Source organism: Mastacembelus armatus, chromosome 18 (assembly GCF_900324485.2).
Source record: "Mastacembelus armatus chromosome 18, fMasArm1.2, whole genome shotgun sequence".
In the NCBI taxonomy this organism is placed as follows: domain Eukaryota; kingdom Metazoa; phylum Chordata; class Actinopteri; order Synbranchiformes; family Mastacembelidae; genus Mastacembelus; species Mastacembelus armatus.
The window spans coordinates 9,552,198-9,568,945 of NC_046650.1; the positions used below are offsets into that span (position 1 = coordinate 9,552,198).

General features: G+C 36.9%; 2 protein-coding genes across 4 annotated transcripts; both read right to left on the reverse strand.

Annotated features, from left to right (window-relative positions):
* Positions 1–1,076: 1,076 nt before the first annotated feature.
* On the reverse strand, positions 1,077–5,235 carry LOC113123379 (probable GPI-anchored adhesin-like protein PGA18). Its single transcript, XM_026295374.1, has 7 exons — positions 5,085–5,235; positions 3,614–4,017; positions 3,275–3,463; positions 2,856–2,951; positions 2,090–2,231; positions 1,839–1,994; positions 1,077–1,718 (listed from the first exon to the last, which is right to left on the reverse strand). Exons 2-7 carry the CDS (start codon positions 4,013–4,015, stop codon positions 1,675–1,677), a joined length of 1,029 nt encoding a protein of 342 aa, XP_026151159.1. The 5' UTR covers positions 4,016–4,017; positions 5,085–5,235; the 3' UTR covers positions 1,077–1,674.
* Positions 5,236–10,517: 5,282 nt separating this feature from the next.
* Positions 10,518–15,072, reverse strand: LOC113123385 (apolipoprotein L6-like). Of its 3 annotated transcripts, XM_026295398.2 has the most exons (7): positions 14,997–15,071; positions 14,378–14,425; positions 13,250–13,401; positions 13,132–13,171; positions 13,002–13,050; positions 11,874–12,288; positions 10,518–11,415 (listed from the first exon to the last, which is right to left on the reverse strand). In XM_026295398.2, exons 3-7 carry the CDS (start codon positions 13,298–13,300, stop codon positions 10,951–10,953), a joined length of 1,020 nt encoding a protein of 339 aa, XP_026151183.1. In that variant the 5' UTR covers positions 13,301–13,401; positions 14,378–14,425; positions 14,997–15,071; the 3' UTR covers positions 10,518–10,950. The 3 variants fall into 3 exon arrangements, with proteins under 3 accessions (XP_026151183.1, XP_026151193.1, XP_026151173.1); XM_026295408.1 differs by lacking the exon at positions 13,250–13,401 and having other exon boundaries at positions 14,997–15,072; XM_026295388.2 differs by having other exon boundaries at positions 13,250–14,425.
* Positions 15,073–16,748: the final 1,676 nt, after the last annotated feature.

Here is a 16,748-nt window from a genome sequence, read left to right on the forward strand (position 1 = left end):
TGTGTTGTTGAATAACGTGGTTGCTTTCTGATTTTCTCTCAAAGTCATGTTACTTAGCGTGAGAAATCGACGACGACGCTAACGCTAGCTATCTAGCTAGCTAGTCGTTAGCTTAGGTAACTTAAAAGGCGGCACGACCGGTGATACTTAGTTAACGCTAGCTAGTTAACTTTAACCAGCTGAAATGTTTTTATCTCTCAACTACATACACTCCAGTTTCACTCACTCCTTATTACCGCTAAAATTTCTAAAATCGAACTTAACATTGCTGGTGCTACTGAGTTGATTACTATAGGTTATGTTAGCTAGCTGTAACGTTATCTTTCCAACGCTAACTTCGGATTCCAGGTTAACTAATGTTAGCTATCAGACTAAAACAAGATTAACACTAGGTAACGTTAACTAACTGCGCCATTTGAAGGCCACAGGACTGTGTTTGTAGACAACCGAGCCTAGAGTGACAACACTTTTATTAGCTGCAATAAGTTAAGCCAGCTGCCTTTGCAATAGTGTAATTTATCTTAACATTAGCTACTGCTAACCTTACCACGGTTAACATTGATAGTGCAATGCAATTTATTTCTTTACTGTTAAAGGGCAAATATATTTTCATGCATAAAATTATCCTTGAGACTAAATTGTCAACTAACTGTTAGTTAACAGGTGTCCCATGTTACTTAATGTTAGGTAAATTGCAGTAAGGTAGAGCATTATAAGTTAACTAATGTCAGTTTCTATTTGTTGCATTAGGACAACATATGCCATTATTTGAACTTTTTTAAATTTAACTCATTATTAACCAGCTGCCACAGGTGAACCTATGGTAAACATTGAATTTCTTTGCAGCAAATAAATGTATAAATATTTAATTACTCTGACAATCTGACAATTGATTTAGTCACATGAAGATCAGATCAGCGTTCGTAAAATATTTATTTAAAAATATTCTATAGAAAATAAATTTTTACATCATGCAATGTGCAAAATCAGTTCATTAATATCTGGTGCCATATAATTTATATATATATATATATATATATATATATATATATATATATATATATGTATATAGCCTCCTTTATAACAAGCTGTTCATTTGCATGTGTACTTGCACAACAAAAATATCAGCCCATTAAGGCTTCATTGCAAAAGCATTGAGTTATCAACAGTATGTACATTCACACCACCTAGAAAAACGTAATGCAAAACACGCTACCATTTATTGGCATCATCATGAAGTGAAAGGAGAAAATAGTTTTTTGCTTGTCTTTTGTGTGTCCCAAGAAACCTAAAAAATTAGCGTAAATGGATAGTGACACGCAAAATAAGTTTTGGCTGTTATGAGTGCACATGTAGCTTTATACGTAGTGCAGATACAATGTTTTTGTCTGCAGTTAAGTAATTTGGATTACATAAAAAGTCTTAAAATAAATTGTCTTATTTTCTGATTATGTAATAGGTATGAAAGCAGTCAGAAAGCTGTGTAAGAATGTTGACCCTTCATCACGCTTCTGTTTTCAGCTAAGGTAAGTTGATAAACAATTCAACGTAATCCTAAAAATAAATCAAGTATGTATAGTAGACCTTTTGTGAGAGGTTTATATTGAGTAGCCTATATATCCGAAAAGGAGGTTATGGCTTCCTATCTCTTGACTCCTTGGGGCTTCAGTTTTGTCATAGCATGGCCAGACAGAGCACACCCATAGTGATCAGCAGAGCTATAGGGAAGAATGTCAGAAAAGAAAAACAATTATTAGGCATTGTACAACCTTTGCTCTTCTTTTAAATTCAAGATACAGTAGTTTTAGGAATCCATCAAAATAATATCTTCTGATTACCTTGTGTCAGTGATTGCTGGAGTGTGATGGCATGATTAGGTGTAGGAGTGGTGGTGTTAGTAGTGTTAGCTACATTGGCGACAGACGCATTAACATTTGTGAGCTCCACAACTGCGCTCTGAAATAAGGTTTTGGGGGTTCCCAAACCATCAGTACCTGAGAGAACAAGAGAAAGAAAAAGATTCATGTTTTTATTACATTGAAAAATATTAATATTAAAAATAAAAATGATATACAGTATGTTGGCTTACTGCTGTCGTAGGTCCCAGTAGAGATTGCGACTGACATGGATGTTGATGTTGATGCTTTAGTAACAGGGCTTGGTAGGGTGGCAGCAAATGAACACTCAATTTTGAGTCCATTGATCCTGCCTTTAACTGAATTCACATTCAGCTGGATAGTAAAGACGGTTGGCAAAGAAGACAGTGAGTTTTCAGTGGTCTAACACAGTGGTTCCCAACTCTGGTCCTCAAGGAACACTGCCCTGCTTGTTTTCCAGCTACCTCTGCCCTTCCCACTTTTGTCTGACTGAATGCACCTGATCCAGGTAATCAGTAGGTAAGGAAGGGATAAGTTAGAAAACAAGCAGGGCAGTGTTCCTTGAAGACCAGGGTTGGGAACTGCTGGTCTAAGAAATATTTATATAACCTGCAGTTTGTGATAGTTTGAATTAATTTTTGCCTAGATATTTCTTGAGCATTAAGTTCTGTGTGAAGTATTGCACATACTGATTATCCCTTAAGCCTATGAAGTCACTGTTTTTACTACAAAATTACATTTAAGTAAATGTTGTTTTTTTTTATTGTTGTTGTTAGCCAGATAACTGACTATTTTGAGCCTGTTATGCAGCTGTTTAGAAGTCTATATTCATTAAGTTTACTTTTTTTTTTTTTAATCAAAAAAATGCAACAAAGGAATAAAACAGCATGACAGACTGCAGTATATCTGGGCTTCAACAGATGTAATACACGTATCCTGATCCCGTTTTACTGCAGCTACTACGTAAATAAAACTCACCTTCTTCTGTTTCAGCTTGCCGTTTTCATTGACAGTGCTGATGAAAAAAACCTTTCCATTTTTCTTTGCACAGACGTAGGTTGAGGCATTATTTCCCTGTGGTTTCAAACCATAAGCAGTTTACACATATGAATACAAAAAAGGTGTTAAGGGTTTAATAATCTTATAGTTGTATAGCAGTTATCTACACTCAAAAGTGCTTTTACACCATTAGGCTATTCACCTATTTGTGCACACAATCACTCACACACTCATACACTGATGGAACTGGGCTGTAACTTGGGGTTTGGTGTCTTGACCAAGGACACTTTGACAGGTAAACTAGAAAATCGTGGAATTTAACTACCAATGCTTTGGCCTAAAGTCAACCTGGTCTAACTGCTGAGCTGCAGACTTCCAAGTGATAGAACTTGACATACCAGTTCAATGTTGGGTGACACTGTGGCAGCCAGGTAGCCATCTGCTTCTCCTACGAGCTCAAACTCAAAGTTTTGACCACTCTTCTGCTTGACAGCAAGAAAGTAACATGATCCTGTTGCAGGGTCGCAGTCTAACGGCTGAGCCATGCAGAGCTGTTGGCTCCTACAGCCTGTCCTAGAAATATTTGTCTGCAAGGGAGAAAAAAAAAACGATAAATGTTAAGTGGGTAGTATAGTGCACACCTTGATAAATTACAACACCATCAATAAACTTGACTTTACTGCATTCTATTCTATTCTGTTCTGTTCCACTCTTCCTAGGTTTTTGGCATTGCTCACACTAAGAGACTCCACTGTGTCATTGTACTCCAGTGGTGGAGCTTGGGTTGTCGCCAATGTCGTGTTGTTTCCTGTTACAGACACTCCTGGAGAGGTTGACACTGTTGTGTTGGTCCCTGGTGTAGCTGTTACGTTGGTCCCTGGTGTAGCTGTTACGTTGGTCCCTGGTGTAGCTGTTACGTTGGTCCCTGGTGGAGCTGTTACGTTGGTCCCTGGTGGAGCTGTTACGTTGGTCCCTGGTGGAGCTGTTACGTTGGCTGTTAAGTTGGTTCCTGGTGCAGGTGTTGTGAAATTAGCTGACTGTGTTGTGTTAGCTGACACTGTTTCGTTCTGAGCGGTTACGGTGGCTAATGTGATGTTTCCTGCCACAAACAAGACAGCGAGGACCAGTCTGGTGTCCATGCCTGGAGTAAATATCATAACATTATTCATTTAAATAATATAATGGAACACATCATCTGCAATTATTTATGGAGTAAAACAGACTGTATCAGATATGCTCAAGGAAAATATTTAAAGGTGAAATATTTTACTAGACATACTAAAGACATTATCTATTAACCAGCAGTTTGTCATAGCAGTGCATTCACAAACATTGCTACTATTGCTTTAGTTTAGAGAAAATGATGTTACTAAACATGAACCATATAGAAGAAACATAATCATAGAACTTTTTCATTACATTTGGTTTTAGGTGTACCATAATATTCCATTTGAAACACGATACCTGTTTTTGTAAAATAATGAAACAATATATTGTCAAGGTGACAATTTTCTGTAATAACTGTAATACTGTAAAACCAACAGTTTAATGTAGAAGTATTTTCATTAACACAGTTAAGCATGTCTGACATAATTTAGCTGTTATGAACTCTGTTAACTATGTAACTATGAACCGTTAAAAAGCTAATTAGACACAACAGTTGCATTAAATCAAATCAAACTGTTTCACAACATGTAGCTAAAGGATAGGGAACACCCTTGGGAATTTAGCGAGTTGACTAGAGGCAAACTGGTGGTGATCATTTCTTTGGATTCAGTAGATGCTTGATAAATTGCATGTAGTGTCTATATTCCTGGTGGAATATAGGTGGTGTTGTGGATATGATTAGCCAACATTGTAGCTCATCCCTTGCAGAAAGTAGGGGTGGGAGGGCCACTCCATAGGAGAGCAGAGAGAGAGAAGACCCCCTGTTAAGCATTACGGCAGTAGTTATAAATAAGGATCTTCATGGGATCAGTTTTATTTTAGCCTCTATCGATCCTAGGACTGACCTGGGGCAATTAAGATAATCAGTTACTTACTATAATAGTCATTTTTAAACTATAAATAATAAGATCTCCAATGAATAATAAACCCAGATTAGATTTGAAGAGTAACTTGTTGTCCATTCCATATACACCATATACTATTCTTCTTCAAGTGATTTTTATAATAGATATTAAGATCTTGAATGTTGTTTTAGCTTACCTGTAGATTTTCTTAGCTTCCGTTCAAATGATGGGTAAAAGTTGGTTCAGAAGGAAAAGTGTATGCAGCTCCTGGTTCCTTGTGTAGTTTATTCTCAGGTGTGGTTTGCAGTTCGACTGCTTCTGATGTGACACCTGTTCACTCTGTGCCACTATTTATACAAAGCAGGGGGAAGAGTCAAGTAACCAAAGAAATTGACAAAACATCTCTGACATCATTAGTGATATTTTTAGAGGGTGGAGTTGGAAATAGAGGTTTAGGGCGTGTGATGGAAACCACACATGAATTTTGCTAGGTCACTGCACGTTTAACCTGCTTTGTGACAGAGTTTCCATGCATTTAGGGCTCACATTTCTCGTAACCTACAAGACTGATAAAGATAAGGAAACAACCGAGTCTCACCACACTGTACAAAATACAACACCACTAAGGGCTCATAAAATTAGCAAAATTAAAAAGAGGTTAGAAATAACAAAGCAATAGCAGCTGCTGAGGTACCCTAATGCAAGTTAAGAAGAAATGTGTTTTAAGGATTTAGTAAAACCATCTATTTTAACATCACATGTGAAACACATCTTTATTTTTTTATTTTTTGTTTTTTATAATCAGTGAAATAAATAATACTAAGGGCATCTAGCTTTAAACATACTTTATGATTAACTGTAAGTTTACAGTTGGAGTCTAACTCTAAGGTTGAGTCTAGCTCACTAATCCTTTCCTGGGAAGCCTGTTAGACAGTGATTTATAGGTAAGTCCAAACCCTTTTTCTAGTTCAATTATAAAACCAGCTTAATTTAAAATCAGATTGATAGGTATAAAGTCTGAGTATCTCCAGAAGTTAGAGAATTGGTCAGAATTAGTGCAGGTTTGTGACTGCCTTGTGTTTTTTCATGCAACTTTGACATATTCTATATTTATCTCAAAAGTAAATCATAAATCTCAAGATTTCCACTGCAGGGCTCATTAAAACATATCATTTGAATGAATTGTGGCCAGTTCAAAACACCTTTGTGCTTGATTTACAATTTCCATTTATCTGTTTTAATGAGCTCTCCACACAAAGTACACCACTAAGCTACTGAGGTAGTCATAAGACCAGTGAGACGATACCAAAAACTGGTTTGTCATTGGAAGTAGAAGCTGTTTTGTGTGTTTCAAAGTCCCTATTGTGTTTTTAGTCTAGGCAAGTCTAGGCAACGCTGAACTGTCCATCTGTTAAAATAGACAATGGATGTTATTTAATTAGGATTGTAAATTGTATAAAAGTGTGATAACAGGAGAGGCGTTATTTCTATATTCACAGCCAGTAAATTAGAGCATGTTTAGCTATATGACTTAATATGGTTTAGGATTGTTGTTGTTAAATACATAGGTCATTTTATTACTGAAGATTTGACAGACATGCATGGACAATACAATGTAAAATGTTCCTTATTGTGAAACCTTTTGCTCTTCTCTTTATGCTGCACATTTTTTGTGCAGTTATAAGAAGTATACAGTATAGAGACATATAGTGGCTTATAATGATGCCATGAAAATATCACTGGAAGCTCCCAGAGAATTTAGTGGCAGCCTGTCACTTGTGTCCTGTGAGATTCTTTCATATGGCTCTGTTAAGATTTACGATTTCTAGTTGTATGAGTTGCCTTGAAGAGTTAGAAAATAACACCTGTCATCTGTGGTTAAACATGGCAAGAATTTCTGTTGGTACAATCCGGGTATAATAAATGTGAGTACAATTGTTTGTATGTGAATTGTTTTGTAGAGCATGACTTTTTCTTTTGCTATTAGCGTCATTCATGACGGTAAATAGTCATAGTGTTACGTGAGAATCTTGGTCATGGTTTTGTAGAGATCTGTTGTTCTGAAACAAGTTTTATCTGTAGCACATAGTCTTGTGATGAATTGGATACAGGTTGGATAATGCAATCTATTAACAGTAGAATAAGTCATCAGCACAGTATTGACATCATACATCATATTTATGTGATGTGTTGCAGTGTGTTTGACGAAGAAGGTATTTCCCAGCTTTCGGACTAGATGGAAATAAAAAAAACATCTGATGGTACAATTTCCAGTGGACCACTGCCAAGGCTCGTCATTGTTTTGTTTTGCAAGTTTAACAAAAATATAGCAGATCATACTTTGTGTATTTGCTGTTAAAGTATCTGTTTTACTTTTAAAGCCATCACAATGGAGGCAGTAGACGTAGCAGGACAATTATTGTCTGAGTTAATTATTTCTGGTTTTTGCATTGACAAGACCAAAAGGCATTGTAGTTCACTGTTGGTATGAGGAAGTATTTCGTGTTGCCCTCAGTGTCCAATCTGTTCCTGAAGTTGCGGCTAATAAATCATGGTACTAAGGGGCCAAGTATACCTTCATTTGTCTATAGTTTTCTTTATCTACAGCAGTCTTCCTCATCGAAAAGGTAGAGGTTACCTTTATTACCCTTAATGTTGAATTAAGCTTTTGTGGCACAGTGTATGGATGGGTGAATCTGATGTAGGAATTGCTTTATTGTTCAGTGTCAGAATTAACTAACACATATAATGTAAGTCACCAATTCTGAGGATTCCTGTGCCAGTGCTGCAATATTCTATGAATGCTAAAAATAATAATGAACCAACCATATGGTGTCACATTGTGAGGAATTTTGTGATACCCAGCAAATGAAATATTCATGATCCATATGGGCAATATGGCTGAAAAGTTATGTATATGAAGCAGTTTTGAAATGTCAAAGATTAGTGGTTATTACTGTTGCCTAATGGCCAGAAGGCTCCAGGCTTAAATCCAATGTTTCCCAGGGGCCTCTGTGTCAGCCTTGTGGTAAAACAGGAATTTATCTAGGGTGTACCCCGCCTCTTGCCCAATGTCAGCTGGGATTGGTTTCATCATTATAGTTAGTTGTAATGTTACCTGCGCAAATTTAAATTGACCAAACTTGCATGTAGCTTTATTTTGTATGAGTTGTTCTTTGTTTGCTTTGCTCAAGTTTGGTCTATGAGTACAAAAAACATCCAACTCCACCTGTTCATCTACAGTGTTGATTGGTGCTTTTCCATATAGGTGCTACAGTAAATAAGGCGGCAGACTTTATCTTCTTCCTCATTCTCATGTTTTCTGCCAGTCTAGTCACAAAAGTAGATATTGAAAAAACACCAGGGTACATCTGCACGCCAGTTGTTTTTAGTTAATAGTTTATGCAATTTTTTATCCCCATTCAGACATCAGAACACAATTGATCTTTTTTTTTTTAAAGAAAGAATGTAGATTTGAGTAATGAACAGTATTGTCAAAATATTTACTTCTTTATTATGCTTCCTTCGTGTACACAGTCATTCTGTTTCCTGTTACTGTAAAAATAGACTCAGCCTTTAAAGAGGTGCCAAGGCTCCTCATAGCTGCGTTCCCACTGTTGATGTTATTGTAAATCCTTTAGGCATGTTCTTTCTTTCCAGGGTTTAGTTGAAAAGGTAATAATGAGGGTCTGAGCATGAGGAGCTACACTATGTAACACCTTACAATAACAGTTAAGTTTATTTATTTATTTAAAATTATTAAATTATTTATTTACTTTATTGTCGGGAACATAGAGCATTTGTAGTACGTAAGAGTTGTTCTAAAGAATTAAAAACCTCAAGTGCTCTCTGATAGTATCCCTTTAACACTCAGTACAGATTGCTGCTATATTGTACCTACCGCATACCAAAATGCCTCTAGAGCCATAGTTCAACATGGTTCAGAAAGCATGAAGCCCATAAACTCAAGCTGCTTTATATCTCAAGATGTGGCACACAACAGTAAAATGTTTGATGTAGTGGATGGTTAGGTTGAATATTTAACAGCCTTGATAAGCATGCTTACAAGGGCAAGCAAGTCAAACTTGTCTTGTGCATGGCATGGCAGCCAAGTAATGACAAAATTCAGTGATTTTCTTTGGAGCTAGTGGTGGGTTAGGAAGGCAAGACCAGAAACAGGCCGTGTCAAAGTCTGAGTCGAGTTGCTGCTGGGCAAATTGTGTTGTAGGAAGTATCCACAGAAATATAATCATCAATCCAACAGTTAAGACGTGTGGCAAAAGACATTAAAAACAAACCAAAAGTCTACTGAAAGCTGTGTGGGCCTACAGGTGTTGTCAGACCTGAGGAACTTTTTTATAGGTTTTGTAAGTGTTGGAAGTAAGTACAGGAACCATGAATGCTGTAAGTGTGCACCGACAGTGTAAACAGCACCAGCAAAAGAACAGATGCTAAAGTCTTTACTGGGCCTCTGTTCTATGAAGAATTTCAGAGAATTGGACAGGTTTAAGGGAAACAAAATCTTTGTTGCTAAATGTCTAAATGTCAGCTTACATCACTCAAGTGTTCCTACTGCTGACGCAAATGCAAATAGAAAAATAAGTTAGGTAGTTCTTGCAAGAGTCTGTTTGTTCTGAAAGTGCCTGATATTAGCACTGAGATACAAATGCTTTAATCAGATAATAGTGAATTCCTGTTGGGAGGAATGCACAGAAAGACACAAATGAGGAAATGCTCAGTTGTTCTTGCTGAACCTCATATGTGAGCTAAGGACAGAAGGTCCATGTTTGCACAGGGTAGAAAAAATGTTAAGCACCACCGCATTACGTGAGACCTGTCTCATCTTTTGTCTGAGTTTCTTAACCTGTTTGTTTAATATGTTTATTTCTGGTCTGCGTTAGGGTTAAATGATCTGAGTTCTATGTATTTTCTTCTTCACAAGAACAAAACTTCAGTGTTTTGGGTGTTTTTTTACCATTAACTTTTTTATCCCTAGATGTTATATTATTTTTGTTTTAATGTATTACCATTCATTGTCTGTGTATGCAGGTGCCTCCACTTGCAGGTGGCTGTAGGAGGAGTTGCAGTGGATAGAAAGATAACCCCTTGGTACCAGTGTCATGTTACTTCATGTTGCCAACATCAGGTATGTGTGCAGTTGTAAACAACTCTTGAAATGCTGGATGAGCAAGATGTGATTAGCAGCATGTGATTAGCATGAAATTCACAAAAAGGGGTTTTGAAATTCAGACCAGCAGGTTTGTCCTAAGATCACAATACTCTCTGAGCACAAGGTGGTCCCGCCTCGGTCCAACCCTCAGTACTTTGCTACATAAAAGTTTTGCTTCATTTACTTTGTATTTATTTATTTACTTGGTATGTAGTCGAACTTTTCACAACTGAAACAAGTCCAGTGATGGAAAAAGGGACAGAAAAAATAGGAAAGTACTGTTATTACAAATAAACAATTTCCACAGATGATAATGCAGTAGGTGAAATATGTAATTAAAATGACCAAATATAAATATTTTATATAATGTAAAAAAGTTCTCATGTTAATGCAAAGTGACTTTTCAAGAGCAATGTCAAGGTGAAAAACTACAAACTTCTGCTGAAACATAATTTTTTAATTAGCTGAACTGTTTTTTGTTTTGTTTTTTTTGTCAAGGTTTGCTTTGGAGATTTTGGACCTAGGATTTATGGGGTGAAATCAGAATTACAATTTGTAACACTGAAACTTGGATTTGAAACATTGAAAATAGATTTTTGAACGTGTACATTTAACATTTGTGTTAACTCATTTTCTTCCAGATCGTTGGACATCAGAAAGGACAGTTTAGAATTTTTGTGGAGCAATTTTTGAAGCATGTCTTGTAAATGCTCACCCTGTGATAACACAGATTTGTAACATTGAAAAGAATGAACATCTCAAGAAGTAAATCATATGTCTAAATGTTTAATCACATTGTCATTTAATCACATTCAAAATTTATTTTAAAGTTTCACATCCTGATTTCACCTCGAAGGGACTAAGACACTGTGGCTTTGATTTGGAGTTTTTATTAGTCTTTTAGTTTTGAAACCTTACATTTCTCCAGATCAGACTTAGAGTGCTCTTCATCCTCTATCCCATCCATGATTTTCTGCAGCTGTTTCTTGATATGGTTCAGTTCCAGCAGCCCGTCCTTCAGCTCCTTACAAACCTCTCTGATCTTAGCAGCAAATTCTGTCTTTGCCCCCTTTTTCAGCTCCATGGAATCCTTTGCCAGGAAGAACACATCGAGAGCCAGAAAGAGGCCTGACATAACTCCGGTAGTGACGCTCATCACCTGTGCAGCTTTAGCTGCACCACCTGCCACACTGAGGACTTGAACGGTATTAATCAGATTCTCTGTATTGATCACCAAAGCCTTCCCAGCTCGGCCGCCCTCCTTCATTACATGTTTGACATTATGGTTTAGGTACTTCTGTGAGATGCTCTCAGCGTAGTTCTCAAAGTTCCACTCCTCAAGCATCTCCATCCCTTCCTGTAAGGCAGACAGGGTACAGATTTTATATTAGGACTTTTATATATTTTTGAAATTCATATTATTGTTAAAACTGAAGATTTTAAGCTAATTAGGCTGTTTTAGTGTGGTTGTTAAATGTATGCAGAATATTATTTCACACTTCTACTCCAGTTTTACAGGCCAAGACTATTAGCAAACCAGCTAAAAGAGATTCATGTAAACACATTTCACAGTCTAAGTCAATGGTGTAATAGACAGTTCAGACTTTTCCATGATGAGAGATGCAATATTGTTCAGCTAACATCTCTAGTCATGTCAAAAAAAAAAAAAAAAATCTATGCATTTGAAATCTGAGGCAAATATAATTTATTCGTACTGTGAGTAAAATAACTGAGGTCATCTTTTTATCAGTATATTTTCAGACTCTGCATGCAACTAAAACCAAGTGGATAAAAAGCTGTCTTCTATCTTCTCACCTGCAGAAACTCCAGGCACTCCTTGATGTCCTTCATCTCCTCCTGGTAGTCTTGGATCATTTTTTCCACCTTCTTGCGATCTGTCTTTGAATGAACTGTATCTGTGATGTTGGCTGAAGCAGACGCCACCCCACCTGCTGTAGCTACACTAATGCCTACAGCTGTGACAATGAGTGACGTTCCTGCAGTGAAGGGTGCCAGAACGAGACCGGCAATAGCGGTGACAGACCCGGCAACACTAGCCAGCCCACCACCGACACTTGCCGTGACTGTTTTCTTATGGAAAACGTCAGCTGAATCAGCTATAGCAAGGAGCTCCAGGATACGCTGCTGCAGGGAGGCATCATGCTGGTCGAAAAAGTGGACAAAGAGACGAGCTGCCATGAAGACACGATCAGCTGCTTGTTCCACCACTCTGAGACCAGGACAAGAAAAACATTTTACACTCAGTTCAAAAGATAAAGAAAAAGAGCAGAAGAAATGTCTGTGTTGTACACAGACATTTGGTACAGCATTATGTTCCAATGCTTGATCAACAGCTTAATCTTACTTGTAAGATATAAGCAGATGATCTATTTTCTAAGGCAGAAATATGAATCAAGTGAATACATGGTGCTATCCATCTAGATTGTTTACATTTTTAAGGCTGATACTGAGAGGACATAAAACTTTTCTATATCCTGATCAGCCACAACAGTAAAATCATCAGCTTAATATTGTCTAGGTCTCCCTTGTGCTGCTAAAACAGCTGTGATCCTCCACGAGACCGCTGAAGATGATATTTATCTTTTATATCCTGGGAGGTGTGAGGTGGGGCCTCCATGGAAGCAGCCCATCCTTAGGTAAATGACACACAGTACCCAGATGTCCATGTGATGTAAAAAGAAAATATGATTCTTTCAACTAGGCCACCTTTGTCTATTGCTTCACTGTCCAGGTCTGAACACCCCACAATAGTTGCTATTTTGGAGGTGCTCTGACCTGATTGTCTAAGCCCTCACAAGTTGACCTTAGTCAAAGTTGCTCAAATCCTTAAAATTGGCCCATTTTTCCTGCCAGTGGTTTCAATGTTGTGGTTGATCAGTGTCTTTGCTTGTAAAGTCATTATTTTATAAAATGTTTACTTACATGTCAGGTGGTTCATCATCCTGGTTTGCCTCACTCCATGCATTCCAGCCTGAAGCACAGAAAGTAAATTATTGTAACTAGAAGTTAAAAGGACTTGGATCAACACATCAAAACTAAATGTCAAGCATACCTTCTGCTGTTCTCCACCAACCCAAAAGGCCATCTTCATCCTGGAAATCAATCAAAAATACATTAACAAGTGTCACATAATGCCGTAGATACGTGTAGAACACAAAAATAAAGCATACATTTAGAGGGTCCAGGGCTGCTCCGTCACTGGGTGCTGGCCCTGAGGCCATTTACAGCATCTGAACCTTAGTCGCCTTTTGGAACAGACTGGTGCCACACACTTACTTCATCTTTCAGAAGGGTCAGTGTGTGATACAGTCTGCTGTAGTAACTAGCAATTTTAAAGACAAGAAAAATAATTAAGCATACAAAGGCAGGGTGTGGCATACAAAGTGTAGTTCCAGGGCACAGGAATGACTCATTTCAAGTCATTATGAAGGAGGCCACAGGCGCTTCTGTCAGATAATTTCAAAAAGTCAAAGCCTCAACATTCTGTGAAGGCAGGAACAACAAACTAAAAGCTACAACCTGAATGACGGCCTCACCCTTTTCTATAGCGGGTATTAAATGTAATGTGTCTTGATTATTTTTATAGTTCACAAGAATGCATGCATTCTGTTGGCCTGTATTTAAAAGATTTATATTCTGAATTATCCACGAGTGGCTGGAATTTAATTTTGTATGCCACACAAAGTGACATTTCTTTCTGTCTTAATCACTACTTTTAGTGTAATTAGATAAACAAGTGATAAAACTAACAATTGATAATTACATTCTTTCTCATCTGTATAACCAGCATTACGTATAAACCACTTGTATGTTGGTTTTATGTGAAAAACAATAGTGGAATAGTGTCTATATTCAAATTTAAGATATAATAGAGGAGGTAGACTACAGTAAGTCTACAGCACAGATTAATACATTTATGATGTGTATGGCCTTAAAAGTGCAAATTGACATACTTTTAATTTTCTCTTGCTTGGCTTGCCTTGGTAATTTAAGCTCAGAGTTGTCATATGATAGGACAAGCACTTGCCAACAGGAAATGGAGAGACATGGGACAACTAGTAGTATAAGTCACCTGGGAAACCATAAGTGTCATAATTCCATCACTCTTCTGATGTCACATTCAAATCTATGTTTCCCCTACCTGTGGTTCATTTTTCTATGCTGGGTATGCTACAAACTGTCTACCATACGATACCATACCTACAAATTTCCTTTTATTTACATGTTCCTACATTTGTTTTAATTTGTATGACTTCATGTAAAGCATTGGCTCAGTGTTTGAAAGATGGTAGACTTACCATGCAACGTTCCCTACTAACTCACGTCAATGCTAGAGTGTCAGATTCCTGTGGAGCCAAAAGTAAACATAAAAAAGTAACATTACTAAAATATATAGATGTTCTTGTTTCAGATGCAGAAAGGATGCTGTTAAAGTCAAACCAGTAACACAAAGAAATGTACCTTTGTTCCAAAACCAAAGATGGGTGGAAAGTTTCATGATTATGTTTAATTGAAATTTATAATGACTCTTTCCATTAAGGCCCTTGTTATACAGTGTTGTTATCAAATGTCATCAGTGTGGGAAGGATGAACTAAGTTTACCTTACCCAGAATTGTTGTCTGTCAAAACAATTTTCAGAAAACATCTTAATAATGTAGCAACTTTGCATATCTTGTTCTTCCTTGTCAGATGCTTTGCATTCTTGTGGCTAAATGGTATGTGTTTACGACTTGAGTATGACCTGCCATTTTGTTCAAACGTTAATATTGAAAATAATGAATTAGCTGTCAATAATTTGTAACAGCTGCCTTCATGGTAGACAGCATATTTGCTTTGCTAGATGTACAAAAACCTTCATCTAAATAAATGGAAGAAAAACACAAATAAAACAGCATTTTATTAATTCTTTGACTTACTAGTTTCATTATTGTGCCATCACTCAAACTTCCAAAGCTGCAGGAGTGATGACCGCAGATAGCTCAGGTTTTCCTAATGATAATTTAAGAGACAGGTGGGTGAAACATACTTGATGTAACTCTGATACACCAGAAGCTCAAAACATATTCAATACATTTTCACTGTGTTGATGATATCGACGCAAAAAACAAACAGAAAGACTCCTAAGTTAAGAACACTTAAATGAATCTGGCACCATCTGCTGTAATTAGTTAGAATGACACTGGTAGAGAGCAATGCATGTTGCTATTACATAAAACAAAATCATGTCATACATCTTGCAAATTCTTAACACCTTATACTAAGGCTTATTTTCGATGTCATAGGACATCAAATTATGTCGATTCTGTCGTATGTCGAATGACTATGGCCAATTTTAGACCCCTCACTATACTAAGGCATATTTTTGATGTCATACTGTTCTATGGCCAATTTTAGACCACTCACTATACTAAGGCATATTTTGATGTCATACTGTTCTATGACCAATTTTAGACACCTCACTATACTAAGGCGTATTTTTGATATCATACTGCCCTATGGCCAATTTTAGACCACTCACTATACTAAGGCATATTTTTAATGTCATACTGTCTTATGGCCCATTTTAGACTACTCATTATAATAAGGCATATTTTTGATTTCTGGCCAATTTTAGACACCTCACTATACTAAGGCTTACTTTTGATGTCATACTGTCCTATGGCCAATTTTAGACCACTCACTATACTAAGGCATATTTTTGATCTCTGGCCAATTTTAGACCACTCACTATACTAAGGCATATTTTGATGTCATACTTTCCTATGGCCAATTTTAGACCACTGACTATACTAAGGCATATTTTGAATGTCATACTGTCTTATGGCCCATTTTAGACTACTCATTATAATAAGGCATATTTTTGATGTCTGGCCAATTTTATACACCTCACTATACTAAGGCATATTTTGATGTCATACTGCCCTATGGCCAATTTTAGACCACTCACTATACTAAGGCATATTTTTGATCTCTGGCCAATTTTAGACACCTCACTATACTAAGGCATATTTTGATGTCATACTGCACTATGGCCAATTTTAGACCACTCACTATACTAAGGCATATTTTGATGTCTGGCCAAATTTAGACCACTCACTATACTAAGGCATATTTTTAATGTCATACTGTCCTATGGCCAATTTTAGACTACTCATTATACTAAGGCATATTTTTGATGTCTGGCCAATTTTAGACCACTCACTATACTAAGGCATATTTTGATGTCATACTGCCCTATGGCCAATTTTAGACACCTCACTATACTAAGGCATATTTTGATGTCATACTGCCCTATGGCCAATTTTAGACCACTCACTATACTAAGGCATATTTTTGATCTCTGGCCAATTTTAGACACCTCACTATACTAAGGCATATTTTTGATGTCATAGTGTTCTATGGCCAATTTTAGTCTACTCATTATACTAAGGCATATTTTGATGTCATACTGTGCTATGGCCAATTTTAGACACCTTAATATACAAAGGCATATTTTTGATGTCTTGCCAATTTCAGACACCTCACTATACTACGGCATATTTTGATATCATACTTTCCTATGGCCAATTTTAGACACCTTACTATACTAAGGCATATTTTTGATGTCTGGCCAATTTTAGACACCTCACTATACTAAGGCATATTTTGATGTCATACTTTCCTATGGC